Source organism: Pezoporus flaviventris, unplaced genomic scaffold (genome assembly GCF_033815535.1).
Source record: "Pezoporus flaviventris isolate CSIRO_AGI_PZ_B2104156 unplaced genomic scaffold, CSIRO_AGI_Pfla_v1 ptg000007l, whole genome shotgun sequence".
NCBI classification, from domain to species: Eukaryota; Metazoa; Chordata; class Aves; order Psittaciformes; family Psittacidae; genus Pezoporus; species Pezoporus flaviventris.
In genome coordinates, this window is record NW_026892555.1 from 62,554,110 (window position 1) to 62,572,684 (window position 18,575).

At 38.5% G+C, this 18,575-nt stretch overlaps 2 protein-coding genes across 2 annotated transcripts in view; one reads left to right on the top strand and one right to left on the bottom strand.

Moving 5' to 3' along the window:
- The window catches only part of LOC133267073 (dynein axonemal heavy chain 5-like), a 459,819-nt gene that overhangs the window by 196,382 nt on the left and 244,862 nt on the right, over positions 1 to 18,575 (top strand). The window lies entirely within an intron of this gene.
- The window catches only part of TMEFF1 (transmembrane protein with EGF like and two follistatin like domains 1), a 119,815-nt gene that overhangs the window by 19,575 nt on the left and 81,665 nt on the right, over positions 1 to 18,575 (bottom strand). The window contains exons 4-5 of the mRNA XM_061449008.1: positions 18,497 to 18,523; positions 7,123 to 7,219 (exon numbers count right to left, since the gene is read on the bottom strand). Of these exons, the coding sequence (XP_061304992.1) occupies positions 7,123 to 7,219; positions 18,497 to 18,523 (124 nt within the window). The remainder of the gene's footprint in view (positions 1 to 7,122; positions 7,220 to 18,496; positions 18,524 to 18,575) is intronic.

An 18,575-nucleotide genomic window follows, 5' to 3' on the forward strand; every position in this document is an offset into this window, starting at 1 on the left:
AAAAGACCATTATACTATTCCTTTCATATCAGGATTTCCTGTAGCTCAGTTTTACATTATTCAGTAATCCCATGACACAATCCTAAATCCCTTGTTTAGGTTCATTTCCTCTATTGTTTGTGACTGTGTGTTTTGTTTTACACACAGATACTTAGGACTTTTTCTCTGCTGGACCAGAAAGCTGTGAATTGCATTTACACAGGATTAAGACACCCTTCATTATGAATACCTGCATACAATATCAGACCCTAAAAGGCCAGAAAAAGAAAGGTTGGCAATGGCAGATGAGTAAGAAAGTGTTCAAAAGAGGCAAGTATAAGCCAGTATGCCATACTTCTAACAGAACATATCTTTCTCTGGAAGAAAAATCAGATAGACTGGGGTTTTAAAATGTCTATATTGGTATTTCTAAGTGTTAATACACTTCTGGATTTCTGGTTTGGCCATTGTGAAAACAGACACTATGTAACTAACAGGCCACTTGAATCTATATATTGCTGTTACACATTTTCTTTCCAAGGCAGATCTTGTAAAATGCTAACCTCAAAAGGTCTACTTAAGGATCAGTTGTCAATCTTTCCTGAAAATCTACATTATGAGTCAAAACAGATCTTTGACAGCACAGTACACATTAAAAAAAGACTGAATGTGCTCAGAATCTCATTACCGTATTTCACCTGTTAAAAACGAAAATGTAGGGAAAACTGAGAACATGACACATTTGAACCTTTACAGTGAGGTTATTTTTATTTTAAGTTAATGATTTCCTTATCAAAGGCACCCCCCCCCCCCCAAAAAAAAAAAAAGGAGAAAAATTATGTTTTAAACTAAAAGTAATGAAATTTATTCCACCCATTTAGGGACTAAGGGAAAGGAAGGTTGTTACTGAGCATAAGATGGAGGGCAAGATGACCATTCAAGTAGGGCTTTGACAAGGTGGAGCAATCTCCTGAAGGCTGAAGATGCAGGGAAAGCCACATGACAGACTAGGGGAGGACTGGCAGGGGAGCAGTTCTGCAGCAAAGGACCTGAGGGTCCAGGGGAACAGCAGGCTTGGGCCCTGCATTACAGGAGGGCTGCCAGCAGAGCAAGGTATATGACTGTTGTCCTTCACCCTGCACTCGTCAGGTCCTGTCTGGTGCACTCTGTCCAGTTTTGGCACTCCCCAGTAACAACAAGTACTTTGAGAAACTGGAGAGGGTCTGGTGGTGAGCCACTGTGATGGGTAAATGGCTGGAGCATGTGATGCATAAGGAATGGCTAGGGGCAATGGGCTTGTTCAGCCTGGAGAAGAGGAGGCTAAGGAGGTGACTGCTGTCAGCAACAACCCAGGAGCGGTTATGAAGACAGAGAAAGGTTTTTCTCAGATGTGCACAGTAGAGGGGCAAAAGATAACAGCTGCAGCTCATGGGGAGAGAAATCCTGATTGAACAGAAGGAAATCATTCCTCAAATAATAAGCACCCTGAACAGATGCCCAGATGTCCAATCTCTCTTCATGGAGATGGTCAGGGCTTTCCCGCAGAAGCCCTTGAGTCACCTAAGCAAACTACCCCGGCTGCAATGCAGGGACAAAGCCTAGACCCAAAAACCTCCTAGAGATCCCTTCCAACCTGCTTTATTCTATGGTTCGTGATTTCATTCTGGGTATTATTTTCCTGAACTTACAACATACATCAAAATGTTTTTCAAAGCAACATTCCTTCTGACAATTGTTAGATATTGGAACTTTTTTTTATTTGGGTATTCAGCAGTGCTTTGGCATGCAAGAGGAAAGGGACACACCACATAACACAGTGCAAGAGCAGAGGATATAACTCCTCATAACAAATACTACTTTTTATACTGGAAAGATGTTTCACATTGCAAGAAAAAAATGTGGGCTGAAACCACTATTCTTCAGTTGATTTAGTATGTTTTAAATGTTAATGTTAAAATACTATAAATATTTATTGTATATTATAAATGTAATAAATATATTCTTTATATTTAATAGAAAAGTATTAAAATGTTTTCTTTTGGTATGTGTAAGAAGAAACTTGTGGAAAAAAGACCACATAGTAGTAAGAAGCCTTAAAAAACTTATGGAAATCAGGATCATTTGAAAATTGAAGTCTTTTATAAAGAAATATGCATACTTATGAGCCCACCTTTTTAATCACAATACAAAATAGTTTATATTATCAGTTTCTTTGCCAGTGCTGCAGGTGGCTATTGGAAAATAATAATAACAATAAAAGTTATTCATCTCTCCAAAGACTGTAAATAAATAGCAATTTCAGTTTCAAACATAAGCAATAAACTGAGCTATTGTGTTGCTTAGAAGCTTTATAAAGATTACACTGAACATTATTTATCTGAGCTCTTTAAAAATTTACTTGGAGTCCTTAATAGGTACAATAGTATTACAAGTATTTATATACACTGCTTTCATTGAAGAAAGAGTTCATTTAAGTGTTACATTGATGAGAACAATTTTACAACCACATCTGTTTCCATTTGTTCTGCATTCATACTGTATTATATTAAGTGTTTCAATATTATCGGTATACTATCTTTTGATTGTGTACTGATAGGATGATCTGTTTATCTACAACTGAAAAGTCAAGTGCATGCTAAGAAAAGACTGCAGCCTGAATACTCCAGAGTATATCAACAGCAGACCATATGTATTTGGGTAGGTGCAGTCCCTATCAGCTCTAGGTGGCCCCAGCTTTGTGCTGCCACCTCCATCTCCACTTCTCAACCTGACTGCATTTCCAATTAAAAATTCCAGCAGAAAACACACAACCACTCTTGTGCTACCTACATCTCCAGGTTTCTGGCCAGTTTCCCACATAGAAGTTTGAATTTACCAACTTCTCATTTACTTTTTCACTCCCCTGCTACGTTTTGTACCAAATCATTCCACGATTCTATGATTATACATGATACGTTGCCTTCTCAACAGAGCAGAGGAAGGTTCTGGCCAGAAAGGCATTTTGATGGGCAGGGTAGAAAGGGAGGTACTGAATGAGCTATCTCAGGCTTTTCCCATGATGTATACAATCAGTGATTCACTTTTGTTGCTAAAGGGGAAAAAAATCCCCCATGGTTAAATCCCTGTGAAACCTGTTGTCTGCATCCTGTTACCACAGACTTACAGAAAATCACTCTACAGATAATATGCCATAGTACATGTTTATGCAACTTAAGACTAGCAGTGCGTCTACAAGTGATTTTCTATGCTCTTGAAAAGCCTGTCCTGCCCATAAACTAACAACTTTTTAAAGTGCTTATAAGTTGTAGGAGAGAAGAATAAAAGGAGAAATCTATTTCCATCATTTTTCCTCAACCTCTTTCCTTTTTGCATTTATATGAAGAAGCAATGTACTGATTTGCATACAGTCGAACATCAGCTTTCCATTTTCAGTATGGTATGCTGTTTACGACAACCATCTCCTCAGGCTTTATTTCGTTGTCTCAATCAGTCCACTTAAACTCGACTGATTTTTTTTTGCAGAGGCAGTGGAAATTATAAAGTTGTTTATATTTTTTTTCATTCAATTTACTATGCATTGTAAGCATTTCTGGTTTAGATAGATGATGCTTCTGAGAAATCAAACAAAATGAAGATACAAATCTAAAACTTTGTGAAAAGCCTGAATTCTTCCAACTATGTGTGATCTTGCATAATAAAAGCATATGTAGCAACTTTGATCAGAGACAGCCATAATGCTTTAATGCCAAACATGAAAACTAAAAATCTGCAACTTTTTCCAAAGGAAAAATACAATTTAAGAGCAACCAAAAAATAACATCACTAACTTGTAATATGGGGTGCATCTAAGCTGTGTACAACCGACCTTGTTTAAATTTGCTTTTAAAGATCACCACGTGAACCACGGAATGATTTAGGCTTGAAGGAACGTGTAGAGGTCATCTAGTCCAATTCTCTGCTCAAAGCTGGCTCAGGAATATATCTGATCAAGTTCAGAACATCTGCATGGCTGGAAACTTCACTGCCTCACCAAACACTGTGTTCCGGTGCCAGACCACCCTCATGGTGGAAACCTTTTCCATTATGTCAGATCAGCATTTCCCATGCTCTGACATGTGTCTGTCATCCCTCGCACTATCACTGTCCTCCTCTGAGAAGAAAGGACTTGCTTAGACATGTGCAAATCCAATATAAAAATCAGGAAATGCCAAGTAGTCTTGCTCCTACTTTCTTGTCGCAAGAAACATCCTACAGTATTCAGGTACCATCATTTTTTGCATAGGACTCCCACATCTCTCCAGGCCCAAAAGACGAACTACAGTCCATATGGAATAGACCTGTATTTAGCAGGATCATTCTGTTATTAGGGGAAATTCTGCCTATTCTGTGCTCTAGGCTGTTGTGGCTGGCCTGTTGAAAGCCCGTTTACCTCAAACCACTTGACATTTTGTGGCACAAAAGCCTCCCCTTCCACCAACTGATTAATCATTTTATCCATAATTTAGATTTATTCATAAAACAGGCGTATAGATTCCATTCTGCTTCTCAAGAGCACTTGGAACAGAAGGATCTGGTGTTTATAAGGTCTTAGACTGCATGGCTTGGAAAAGGATGAAAATAATGCATAATTGTATATTTACTGTAAGTGTTAGTATCTCATTAATATGGATTGAGACTGTCTACTGCACATTAGCAGACAGTTCAACTAACTCATTCAGTTACTATCATGAAGCAAAATCCTTTTAAAGTGCCTTCTGTAATCATGTGAATCACTTTATGAAGTCTTAACATCACAAAGTGCAGGCGTTACCCAGGCCTAAGAGGTTTACTTGAACGGAACTAAAGGTTCTTTTTGTTTGTGATTCAGTAGACTTTACCTCACTATTCAAAACAGCTACAGTGGCCATTCTCATGCTTGAAAAGGAAGATAAAAAACAGAATATTTTTATGAAACCAGGGTGTGGGTGTGATTTGCTAGAACTAAGGGTGATAGTGCTTGCAATATGCTGCAAAATTGGGTTAAATAATAATATGAGCCTAGCAATGTTTATACAAGTCTGATGAAAGGTACTTGCACTGCCAATAATTGTATGTCATGATATAATTTTATGACTTTGAAAACATGTTGAAGCCCAGCAGGAAAGGAAGTAAAAATAAGACGTAAAAAGCATTTTAAGGGGTGCTCTATAAAATGTCCCCAAAAGAAGATTTCAATTCCATCTTGTTTCTGCCAGGTAAATAACTGTTTTAATTTTAGGAAAAGAAGAAGCCAACTCCTAACTTCTACTCAAGCAAGTCTGTGACTTTCTATGTGACTTGTCAAAATCAGCGTTGTGAAGGCAATCCATTTTAACAGAGCCCAATTCAAATCTAAGTCTAAACAGACGGTGAATATCACTAAAGCCTATTATAATGGTCAAAGATACTGGAACAAATAAAATGAGATTAAATTATTTAGGATGGAAATCTGACAAAATTGAAAGAAATGATCTGACAGATTGTGACCAACCCTCATGGGAACATTTTCTAACTTTTGAGTATTTCCTACATAAAAATTTTTGTTTTCACCAATTTTTTAAAAGAGGACTAATTAAAGAAATCTTAGAGGCAAAAGAGCACTCTCTTCCTGTTGCCAAGAAGACGAAGCATGGCTTCATTTTATGTGAGTACAATGTAGGGAATAAATCTTCCACTCTCCTTAACTTTATTCTAAATCATAGATACTACATAGCCACAGGAATGTAAATTCCACAAGTACAGAATGAACAGGCAAGCTTTTACTGAAATTGAATGCTTCAGGATTTATCTTCAAAGCCAACAGCACATCTCAGTGCATATAACAAACAGATCTATATCGATTTTGCCAGTCATAAATTGAACAGACCAAAGCAGTATTGCAGAAAATTATTAGCATTATAAAAAACAGCTACAGCTCATTTGTCTCTCCAGAAAAGAGCAAGCCTACTTTGGTACTGTGACATTTCCTGAAATGTGAAGTATTCATGAGTACTATTACCATTTTGGTTTCCTTTGTATGCTATGATTTAATCTTGAATACACACCTTGAATATTAGTGCTAAGCTGCTTTACAGCCTGAGACGCCTTCATGCTGATATCCTGTAATAAAATCTTGTGCAATTAAGACATATTTCAACATGAAACGGATTCCAGCTGGAAGACAGAAGCTTCCCCCAATTAGCGATGTGCAGGCACTGTTACTCTGAGATGTTGTTCCCTCCATGCACACAAAAATGTACCATTTGCACTTCTCTCAAAACACCTTCACACACTGCCTCTGTAGCTGTGACCCCAATACCTGGCATCAGCCCAGAAACTAGTTAAGCTTCTTCCATACTGGTGACCACTCCCAGGAAAATAGCTGTGGGAAAACAAAGCCCCATCAATTAGATGGGACTTCTTTTACCTCTCAACAAACCTCAATACCCTCACAGGGATGTCTAATTGAGCCCTTTCCCCCCTGATGTCTCTGGCCCTTCTGGCAGCCACACAGAGCCTGGACAGCCACATACTCTAATCATCAAGCATCCTGAGTAGGGAAATTTAGTGCATCTGCTTCTGCATTCTGGATTGGTTTTAGTATCTGCTTGTTTCTTAAACACTTGTTTTGAGCTCTGACAACAACTGGTATTTTTCACCAGTTTTTCCTTGGGTGCATCCAAGAGCTCAAGTGGCACAGTGAGGGTGGAAGCAGTGACTGGCTCAGGTCACAAGTTCAACTTGATGTTTAGGTTCAAGCTTTTCACTGATAGAAACAACTGCCTGTAGTACTTTATGAACAAGTAGAACACAGAGAAAAACAAATCCTAGGGATGAATTAAACCTGTTCGGTTTGTGTTTTGCTTTTTGTTGTTGCCAGGTTAAAACAGATCAAGGTCCTTTGTTTGAAAAAAAAATTCGATAAAGATTTTCCAATATACCTCTTTGTTGTTTTCCTCCTTTACCTTGCAGCTGCAAATGGTTTGCTCTTTACAGACACACAACAAACACGTTATTATTGGACATCAATAAAGCTTCAATTAAGAATAACAAATACAGTGAAGAATGATCGTGTACTTTTCCTTTTCTTTAACATTTCCCCCCACTTTTTTTCACTGATGTTGTTAAGGAAAACTTACTACTTACCCAACATTTTCTGCATCCTCGTCACACTCAGCCCTATATTTGCAAACTCCACATTTTGAGTGTTTTCTCTGAACTTCTGTCCCAGATCCTTCATACTCTACAATAAATATGACATTGTTAACAGAAAGCATGACTTTCATATTAAGCTCTGATTTTGCTTACCTAAATCCATTTGCCTTCAGGTATACTGTCAACATGCAGATATTATACAGTGAAGCTATTAACCTTAATAGTGCTCCCTTTTCAAAATCAGGCAATTGGAGGGTGGTAAAACTGTACCAATGACAAGAAAGCATCCCTGAAAACACTAATGCTTCATTGATTGACTCATTTCAATTTATTTGTATTTATTCTTGCTCCACCAGACACACAACTGGCATTGACATGTGTCCTAGTCACATGTACTCTTTATTGGCACTGATAATATAGAAACCCTGTGCCTTTTAATGTCCTTGAATATTAGATAGTGGGGATTTAATGCTATTTTCCTTGACAGTCTTTAAGTGCAGATATCCTTACTGCAATCCTGAATGCAAGGTTACTGCTTGCATTTTTTCTACTTTCTGATTCCAAATGATGAGATTAGACTGTGCTCATATATATATATGCTGTGGTATATTTTCCAGATTAATCTGTTCAGTTGTACAGGATAAAAGAAAAAAGTCATCTTAACAAGAAACTCATGGAAATGCCACATATCCTAACAAGTAAAACTAGTATCTCAAATATGCTGATCCTAAAAATATCTGCACCAATCTTACTGTTGACATGTACAACAAAACTCTTCACCAAGTAAAAGAGAAATAAACTATACTCTTATTGTTTCACTACCATTAGTCACGCCTCTTTTTTATTTTAACAAGGTGATAAAGGAGAACTGTACATCTGAGCAGAAGGAAAAAACCCACAGAAATCTGCAGAGGGAGTCAAGAAGCATTTAACATATCGCGGTATCGTGGTGGCTTACAGCTGACTACACAAGGCTGTCAGGTGGACAGAGATCAAAGTGATCATTTTTCTCATAGCAGCTTAGTAGCTTTGTGTGCTTCAGCAACAGCAAATCAAACACTACCAATTGAACAGCTGCATTTACATTCTTTAGATCCACACCAGTCCTTCCTAATTTTCCTGGATCTTGGCTAAAGGGAGTCTCTCCCTCCTACCTGTGAGCCTGTGCTTACATGAAGAATAGTGCAAGTGAGACTCTCAAATTAACTTTTGTCTAAAGCATGCTGTACATTTTTCTATCACTACTCTTATTAAGTTGCAGTAGAGGTCATTTGCTTTTATCTTTACGAATGTACGTCTTACTCGAATTTTCCTTCTTTCTAGATACCACATTCCTATGCCTCAGTTTGGCATCCTAAAGTGTCTTTTAGTGTCAGATTTCACTTTTTCATGCCAGTAAATGATTCCCTACAGTTTGAGTAAGTTAAACGAAGTGCACTGCTCATGACTTTCATTCATGGTATTTCTACTTCTTTTGCTGTTTTTATGCCCCTCAACACCCTTCCCCAACATGTTAGCACCCTCCAGAACAACAGATACAAGAGCTGGACACATTGCTCCAGGAGAGTTGTCATAAAACCTAACTGCCATCTATGATATTCTTTAGGTAAAACATGTTAACAACCATTTTTCTGCACTGACCATTATTATTCGCCTTCACCTTATTCCCCAATGAGTCCTTTTCAGGCTGATCAGTCAGTAGGAGAGAGGGTGCTATTGAGGAAAAATTGCCTATATCCTAGACTCCCTACGTATAACCCTGTCCTCAGACATTAAGATCCCCCCTGCTTATGCATACTGTTAGCTCAGTGACCTGTTTTCTGTCATCCAGACCAAATCAGTACTGACTGTTTTGCTCCAAGGTCACCAGTGGAAGGGGTTACAAGGCCAAGGACAGTCCCTTGAAACACACTCATTCTATAATGGTTCCGTAACATTTAACAATCATATAACAATGTATTGATTTGCAATGTTTTCCCCCCTCAGATGTGCACTGTGTGGATGTTGTACATTCCAGTTACTTAGACTTGTATGAGAGATTGCCTTCCACTAAGAAAGGTTATGGTTTTGAGGTGGTACACTTACACAAAATTTTCAGTTGTACAAATGTCTGTTGTGGAAAAATAGGTTTAAGGAAAAGGTAAATTTCTCAATAAAGTTTTTCCATGTGCCCATGATGACTGGAATTACATATTTTTCCCTCCCTTAATTCTGTACTCAGTTGATTCTTCTGCCTTCTATTCCACTGCTTTTCTTCTGATGGATGCCAGTATGAAAGGCTGTAGCCCTCCCGATCATCACATTTATCTTTTCTCAGAATATTTGTACGTTATTTCTTATAATTCAGCTGAAGAAAAAGAGACCAAAGTAGTCACTGTTAGCTCAAAGAATTCTTTACTACCCATTTTTAAAGCTTTTCAGCCAGATCCGCTGGTTACAAAATACCTGACTTCAACAGTTGGTGCTTAATAACCTTTTGCAGTACTGCTAGCATGGAAAATATTTCATCATATCTTATATATGCTATCTGACTTGACTACAAAACAACCCAAGTGCACTTTCACTGCACTATTAGCATTTCAATTCTGTAATGGAGCAAACGAAGCAATACATACACACACACGCTCATGCACATCGCTCCCTCATGGGCTTTAGTTCTGCTCCTTGTGAATGCCCCGACACCTTTTATTTTTCATAAACAATAGTCCGCAACTACTTGATCATTGTTTTTATATACTATTCAGTGTAAATCTCTCTCTCCCTTCTCACCCCCTAAAATTGCTTTCTCTACCTTTTAAAGTTAATTTTGTTTTAGAAAAAGTGTGGCCTTCCTTTCTTGATCGGAACTTGCTGGGCCTCATTTATAGAGTTATTTACATGTACTGTACTTTGCATATAATAAATATGTGCAAGTCAAGAACACCTGCACCTTAGGTATAAATAATTTACACCTGTCAGGATGAGGTGTAACACAGATGAATGTGTATTGATGCAACATTTCCAAGTTAGGTGATAGTCATCTATAATTTTCAGAAGCTTCTTTCATTACTAGCTGCATCATGTTTTAGTAGTAGCAGCATCCAACACTGTGTATAATTTAGACTGAATAGAGTTTTCCCACCAATACAGAATAGATGAATACTGTTTTTCAGCCTGAATTGGTAGCAGACATTTTCCATACCCAGTTTGTGTTCTGTTAAAAGAAGTTAACCCATTAAAAGAAGTTAACCCATTAATATTTGAGAGCATAAGTTTCTTTGCTGCAAATGTCTCCAAATAGACAATGATAGATTGTCCCTTTCTTCTCCTTTCTCCCCCACATTTGATTGTTCCTAAATAGGTTACAGCCATTAATTTTAATATTCAAATCAATCAGATCTTCCCAGAAGGTTTCAGTAATATCAATTAGGTCAAAATATGCTCCTAAATGAGAAATTTAAGCTCCTCTTGTTTATTAAGCATGCTTCTAATATTGATGTATAGATGATTACGGAATTTTTTCTCGCCACTTTAGTTGGAATCTTGATTAATTATGTTCTTTGACATCTTAATTTCACAATGAGTGAAAGCTCATTTTCCCTCTCTTTTCAGCTTCCTTTTGTGTTTCAGGGCAGTACTTCATTAATGCCATGTCCTCCAAAAGAAGCAAGGCACAAGGATGGTATCTGTGACTCCCAGTTGTCTCTCTGAGCTGCAGTGATCCCTAACACTTCTCAAGTTATTATTCCTCTGCAGAATATGGCCGGTTATATCTTAGGAGCCACAGGGTAGGAACCTGCAAACAGGCAGTAGCTCTAGAGGAATTGGCAAGCAGTAAATTGCTTCCCTCAGCAACTCATCTGCATGTTCCTGCAATGGTAATATGGCTTGGTTTCCACTGAAGGCTTTCGATCAGGCTTGAAGCAAAGGCATCAGTCTGTGTCAAACTGAAGTCTGTTCTGCCCCAGGGCATGGCCTGGAAAGGGAGTTCCACTGCATGTATGTATTAATCACTATTCACAGTGAAGCAAGGGGAGCTTGTCAAGAGCTGCCGCTATTAGGTAGCCATGTACAGATGGAATAATGATTCCTTTGTCTGGGAAAGCCCCTCTGAAAATCAATTCCTATCTGTTTTGGAAGTATAGTGAATTTTGCTGCGCCTTATGGGAGCAGCTAATCTCAAAAGGTTTTAGAAAAAGAGAAGGGCCACAGCAAATCCCCTTCTGCACCCTAAAGTGCAGAACACACCACCCCCTGTGATCAGACTGTGATTCCCTCAGCACAGCTAGCACTGGAAATTCCTCTCAAAACACCACAGTCCACAGCATCACTTATTACAGGCTGCAGCTCACTGAACATTTTAATGACTTACTCTCTCTTCCATTAATATTTAGGGCAACATTAATGACACACTTAAAACGGAGATTGTCCCCGTAATTTGACACAAAGCTGCAAACTTTCTCTTTTGTCTATAAGTATGTGTTTAAAGCAAGAGCAACAACTACTCTTAGTTATGCCAAATCTGTGGTGATAACTTGAATTATCTTGACCATGCTGACGGATTGTATTCAAAAGTAATATTTACCACTGTGGAAGCTCTCTTACCCAACTACCCAGGTGGCTGAGAAGTGAAGCCTGGCTTGGTACAGCCAGAGATCCATAACTGGCTGAAAGATACTTTCCCTATGCAGTATAGACAACAGACTACAGCTGTGAGCATGTTCCAATGAAGATACCAGCCTTTGAAGTTTGCCTTTGCAAGAAGGGGTATTAGAGGTCTAACACAAGGATGCCTAGTCTACTTATGACTGAGGTACCTGGAGGAGGGGAGTTTGACACTTGATGCCCCAGCCAAGGTGATATATTTGCCCAGTGATTATGATAACATGTGTACTTCTAAGAAAAGGACTTGCAGATGTGCACTGTAAGACTCCCTATGACCCCTACCCTTATTATGTGTAAGGTATTTTACACATCTGACAACTTCAATTTTGCTTCTATGCACGTGACACCGTGGATAATGGTGCAGGAAGCCTGCATATCATGACAGCTGGATCAGCTTTTACACAAAAAACCTGAATACCCATTCACTCCACTGCCCTGTTTCAGGTGCAGCTAACTCATTTTTCTCCAAAGGAAGTCATGACAACTTCAGAATAACCACCAGGGAAATTATGCATGAGTAGATGATGGTGCAAAATGGAAGACAAGAAAGTCGCCAGATGCCAAAGAGGGTGCCCCACAATTTCACAAATGCCTAACACTGTTCTGCAGGCCCTATTCAGGCTGCATGAGATGAACCTGCCTTCATTTGGGATCTGTCATCCTGCACAAGAGGAATCTGCCCTTCTGTGCCCTTCACTCAGGCATCTTTCCAAGCAAGTTCAAGCCTCTCTGAAAACCCTGCTCAGAATAAGTTTTCACCAACAGAAGGCCTAAATATCCAGGTCCTTTTCCTCTGCCTTGCTGAACCTTTGGTGAAAACACACTAGCTGTTGCAAGTTTTAGTTCAGTGTTAATTTTACCTACAGGGAGCAGGATCTCAACAGGAATAAATAGGGCTATTTGAAGCTAAAGTGATACTCAGTGACAAGCCACATGACAGAATCAGCACTTAAATCTCTCTAAGTCGCATGCCATTATAGAAATACGCTGAAAGACGTGATGTTACCTCCTATCCAGAGTGTTAATCTCCATTAAATTTCTGCAGTCTTATTAAAATACATTAAAACAAATCAGTAGCATTATTACAAATTAAAATAAAAAATATTTGAGGTTCTAAACTGTGTCTGTTTATACCACCCTGACTGTGCGACAATTACTGGATAAGTGTTGTCCCCTGTGAGGGAAGGAACAGATGGCAGCCTGCTAAAAAGCACATACTGTATATCAATTTATTAATTACTAAATGCAATCTGCTAGACATTCATCACAAGATACTTTAGCTATTAAATTTCAGAGGGATTAGAAATTCAAAACAAATTATTTTAATAATAATTAACTTCGCTATATGTATTGCAAGCATGTTATTTCTTTAGCTTAAAAGCCTGAAATGTTTGGGTGCCATCTGTCTAACTACTATTACATCTTTTTTAATATCAAAAGTGCATTTTGCTTAGGTACACAGATAAACACTGACAAAAATAATAAATATGTAACGTTATGGGCATAGAAGGACACTTAGGAATCTCACCCTGTTGGTTGGTTACTAAAGCAAGGGCCTTTTAGGACACTGATTTCTCTCTGAGAAGCTGACTTATAAAGTCGTTACCATTTGTTAACTGGTCTACCTAACACGCTGATGTTTTTCAACACATCCTTGCAAAGGCATTATCATAGAAAGTCAACTTCACAGCTGCCATTTGCTGGCACTATCAAACAGAGAAAGTAAGCAGCATTTGGAGGAGAGTCAAAAAGGCCTTTACTTGGGGGGGACATGGGAGGAAGGGCTTGGAAGTGCTTTTTTACCAATGATGGGACCTGGGAACTCAGAAGAAATAAGGTTCTCCTTCAAAAGTTGTTGCAGTATGTCTGGATTCTTGGTGGGAATTACTACCCAAAAAAAGCCTTATGAGTAAGGAGTACTGCCAGATGAAAGCAAATTATCTTCACCACCAATACCTTTGATCCAAAAAAAAGGAACCAGCTTCAGCTTCAAAAAGCTTTCCTTTAAGAATTAGTGTTCCCATCTGCAGTGGGACAAAATTTCTATAATTATGTAGAATGTGACTATAAATCTGAGCAGAAATCAGACCAATGGCTCAGACTGTTCTTCCAGTTGTCTCACTACTAGTTGGGCAATGTTTTGCAAGGACCTGTTTTAGAATACTGACGAGGACAATGGCTTTGACACAAGACTGATGTCTTCTGAACGTGGAGACTACTTCACCTAAGTGTTAGGACTTCTACCTCACTAGGAGTCCTGAGTGCCAGCTCTTTTTTAGAGCAAAAGGGAAAGAAGATCACTAGGATGACTCTTTCTTTTTAAGTCTTCTTGGCTAGTATTAAGTTGTAAACTTGAGGAAAAAAAAACCAAAACCTATTTGCATATAGAAAGCACCTTGAAGAAAAAATTGTAAAAGCTCATTCTAAGTCACATTCATATAAACCTACAAAGTTAATCCTCCTCAGACTACCTTGTCAGTTCAACACAGGTCTTTTTACAGATGGACATGGAGGGTTTCATAAGAAATGAAAATTTAAAATTCATGTTAGAAAGAAAGAAAATGTTTTGTTCAAGCTAGCAATCTACCTCTTTATGGATGTGTGACAGCCTGAGAATAACTTTCATGCCCCAATCTAGCAGTTGTGGAAGTACATCCAGCAGGTCAAATAGCCCTGCAATTTGCAACTGGCAGAGATGAACAAGAGCCTGTAACTTCTCTTTCATCAGTTCTGCCTCAAACTCAAACAAATCACTATTTAAAAAAAGTGGATCAGGAGCCGATTTTGACTGCATTCTTCGGAACAGGGAAATTGCAGACTGATTACACAGAGGAGCCCATATCAAATGCAAATAAAAAGGATCCCCACATCTTCAGATGTGACCTCAACTAAGCAACTTTTCTGGGTCTGAGTCCCCACTCTCTGACATTGCTTGCTGTAGGGGTGTAACATAATGGTAGTGTAACAAGGGTTTTAAAGTTTCTCGAACTTCTGAATTAATAATCCATACTCTACTTAGAAGTGGTTTCAGGATACCCATTGCCACAAGTGACCAACAGCTTGGTTTCATAAGTGTAATTTTTATTATGCTAACTGAAGGCTCAGACTTCTGAGATGAGCAAAATGAGTAATTTTATTACTACTCTTCATTAATATTGTGTCATCAGAGCATAAAAAAAGGAAACTGCTTATCCAGAATGTCAGAAGGCAACGAGACAATCATTTCACCCTTAAAAATTACACTCCATCTCATTCAGGCATGCTGGAAAAGTTCGCCCACTCTCAATTCTTTTCCTAAAACCTAGTATCTTGTAGCAGTAAATATAATTTGGGAGAGAATGTGGATCAGTAGTTCCACAGTCTTTAGGATTTTTGTGGCACATGATAACTTCTAAGGCAAGATGTTGTCTGAAATAGTCTTTGAGAAAGAAAACTTTTATGGGGTTTTTAATTGGTTCTAAATCTACTCTCTCTTTCTGACATAAAAAATTGAATGTATTTAACATCATACAGTTTGGGAGCAGGAGGAAAAATCTGCATCAAGTCAAGTTTTGGAATCATTAATGAGTTTGTTCTGTGTCTGGAAAATGAAAGAGAACAGTGTGAACCACAAATCTCAGCTGCATGTGAGGCAAGCAGCTAATTTCAGCAGTGGAGACTGTCACAGGTAGAGCTGTAGCAATTTAGAGCACAACTCAGAGCACAACTCAAGAGCACAACTCAAGAGCACAACTCAAATGCCTTCCCAGTACTTTCCTTCACAGTTCAAAATCTACCACCAAACAGTACATCTCCTGCACAGCAATCACTATGCTTCCTGAACCTATACAAGCAGCTGCACTCATCTATTCCATGTGTGCAAGCATCACTGTTGCATACACAATCACACTAATTGTGTGCTTAAGAAACATAGCAAACACTGATTCTGCAATTAACATCTCAAAATGTAAATTGTAGGAAGAAAACACAAATGTCTAAGCTAGCATGTTTGCTTGCTTGCTGGCTTTCTCCCACTTACCCTGGTGTTCTTCCACTTCCATTGTTGCTTCCTTGCACTTACAAGCAGTAGCCGTACCTAAACCACAAGGCACAGAAGCTCCCCATGCAATTTAGCTCCCATTTGTGCTCTCTTAGCCCAAAGGTATATTATTATCCTACCAGCCCTGGGTGATTATTATATCTCAGCATACCCTGGCTTCCTCCAAAAGCCAATGGGGAAGGCTGGGCTAGGAAGGATCTATGGTCCAGTCAGCTGGAATAACCAGAGAGGCAGAATTGTGGTGTGCACCAGAGAGCGCCTCTACCCTGCAGGTCACCTTCTCAGGTTCCTGCTCTTTTTCTTGTCTAAATCCCAAACAATGCATCTCCATCCTCAACAGATTCAGCATTCTTTTGGAAGTTTGGTGTTGATTCTAAATTCCCCTAGCCTGTAATGAGTCTTTGATGTTTTTAATGTCTCCTTGTAACATTATTGCAGTTACTCGAATAATGGAACATAAACAATTCCAGATATGAAAATAATGTGAGTACAAAAATATCCTTGAGATTTTGAACAGAACAGAGCTCGATAATCAAAGCAACAGCGGATTCCATCCTTTGAAGGATTGCTTTCAGACACAGAAAATGACTCAACATGCGGAAGATTAGTTAACTGTTCTGCAGAAGTACACCCCAACATCCAGTTTAGTGACGAAGGCGGATGGGGACAGTACTAATTCAGTGCGTCACAAATAGCTCAGATGTATCCAAAAAAGTTCTAAGCAGGATTTTTAATTTCTGGTTGTTTAAAATATTATTTCTATCTGACATTAAGCACTAAACCAAAATGTTTTCACACTGAACAGAAGCAGGAGCACTTCAATCGGCCCAAAGGCACTCAGAAGATATCCAAATAGATAAAGGGCTAACTTCACAAAACTGCTGCAGGAGGTGTACACCTGGGGCCAAGGGACTAGATTCAATTCTTTTTGCTTGAAGTGAACTGAACCTACATATTCCACCTTCCAAGATAATGCACTAACCACTGATACAAGGTAGCAAGGAGGAATCACCAAATCTCCCCAACTGGTGTCATTCTGTTTTGTATAACTAATTAAAATTAAAATTCATTAGCATGCTGAGTCCCAGCTAACAAAGCCTTTCCATAGGGTGTATCATTCCAATTGCTCTTTTTGTCCCAGGTTCAATGAATATTTTAAGTGAGAACAAAACCAACAACAGTGACAAAGGGAGACCCATTCCTTACCTCTCTTACCAAGAGATGGTGGGCCTGGAGTAAGTCTCCTGCCCCAGATCAAGCAATGAGTATATTTGAACACAGACCTTTCACCTTTTCAGTGAGCAGCCAAGCAACAAAATATATGTTCTGGACTACTTTTCTCCGAACTGTTCATAAAATCACCCAAAGAATCCCCACATCTGTCAGTCAGCCTCCAATCTCTTCCAGACCAACATCACAACATTTACAAGAGACTTTAATGGGGATTTTTGTATCCAATTGGGAAATACTGAGGAAAAAAAAAAAAAACAACAGCATTCAAATGCTTCTAAAATTGTTCCAAAAATAAAAGTCAGATGTGTACTAAATTGCTGTCATCTGTCTCTTATAAGAACTGCATAGCAGTACTGAGGCACTCACAGGGAGCAGCTGTATTGGAGTTAACAGGCTGAGTAAAGAAGGGAGGAGAAGCAAATAGAGCCTGGGAAAGAACATGATGTAATCTCAGGAAGAAAAGCTTCAGAAAAAAGTCACCAGAGAAGGTAAGAAGAGGAAGTGTTGGAGCAGAAAAAGCCACTGCTTCAAAAGAAAACAAAGGTGAGATTGGCCATGTGCTAGCAGCAGCCCAGGAATTTACTGATAGAGAAGGAAATGCCTCCCCTTTATTCAATACAGGAAGAAAGAAGGAGGTAGCTCCTGATTTTTGGAACGTTAACTCCTCTGTTTATCTACACAATGATACCATTGATCTTTCTCCACAAAAGCACATATTCATGTAGCTATACAAGATTTCTGAGTATGAACTACAACACTTTCTTAATGCAAAAAAGCCTGAAAATACAATAGCTTTTCCATGTCCATGTATATCTATATCGCACAGCTTTCATTCTACATGTATTCTTGCTAGTAGTACCAAAGATAAAATTAAGATAAAATTACGTTGGGTTGTTTTTTTAAATCCTTGGAAGAAGGTTAAGATGCATTCAAAGATAGGAACACTTCTACTAGTACCAGTTGTGCTACATCCCCTCTTTGACTATACAACTTTGAATGGACACACATAAAATATTTCACAAAAACAGGTATCGTAATGCACATTATATATTTTAAGGAAACATGTTTGACCAAGGATAATGTAGTAACCAGATGTTGTAGACACTAAGGAAATGAAGGCCAAAAAAAATTGCAGATAGGAATTCATTGGGAACAGATATTTCCAGGAGCATAATACAGGTGAAATAGGGATCTATACTGTTGGCAACAAAGGAAAAATTTATATAGGTCAAATCTGAAAGAACATTGGTCAAATGCACGCTACGACCTATTCCTGTACAAATACTATTCTGAGATGGTCAGATAACCCTGCAAAGTTAAAGCTTATTTTCAAGTTGTCATAAGTTTTGTTTAACTCATGCACTATTCAGCAACTATGCATATAAAACTGACACTCATAGAGTTAAAAAGAAAGAACAAAGGCAAGCATAACTGGGGCTTGGTACTCACCTCCTTCTCCTGACCCAGAGCCGTTATCTAAAAAATAGAGGGAGAGAAAAAAAGAAAGCAAATGAAAATATTGCTCCAG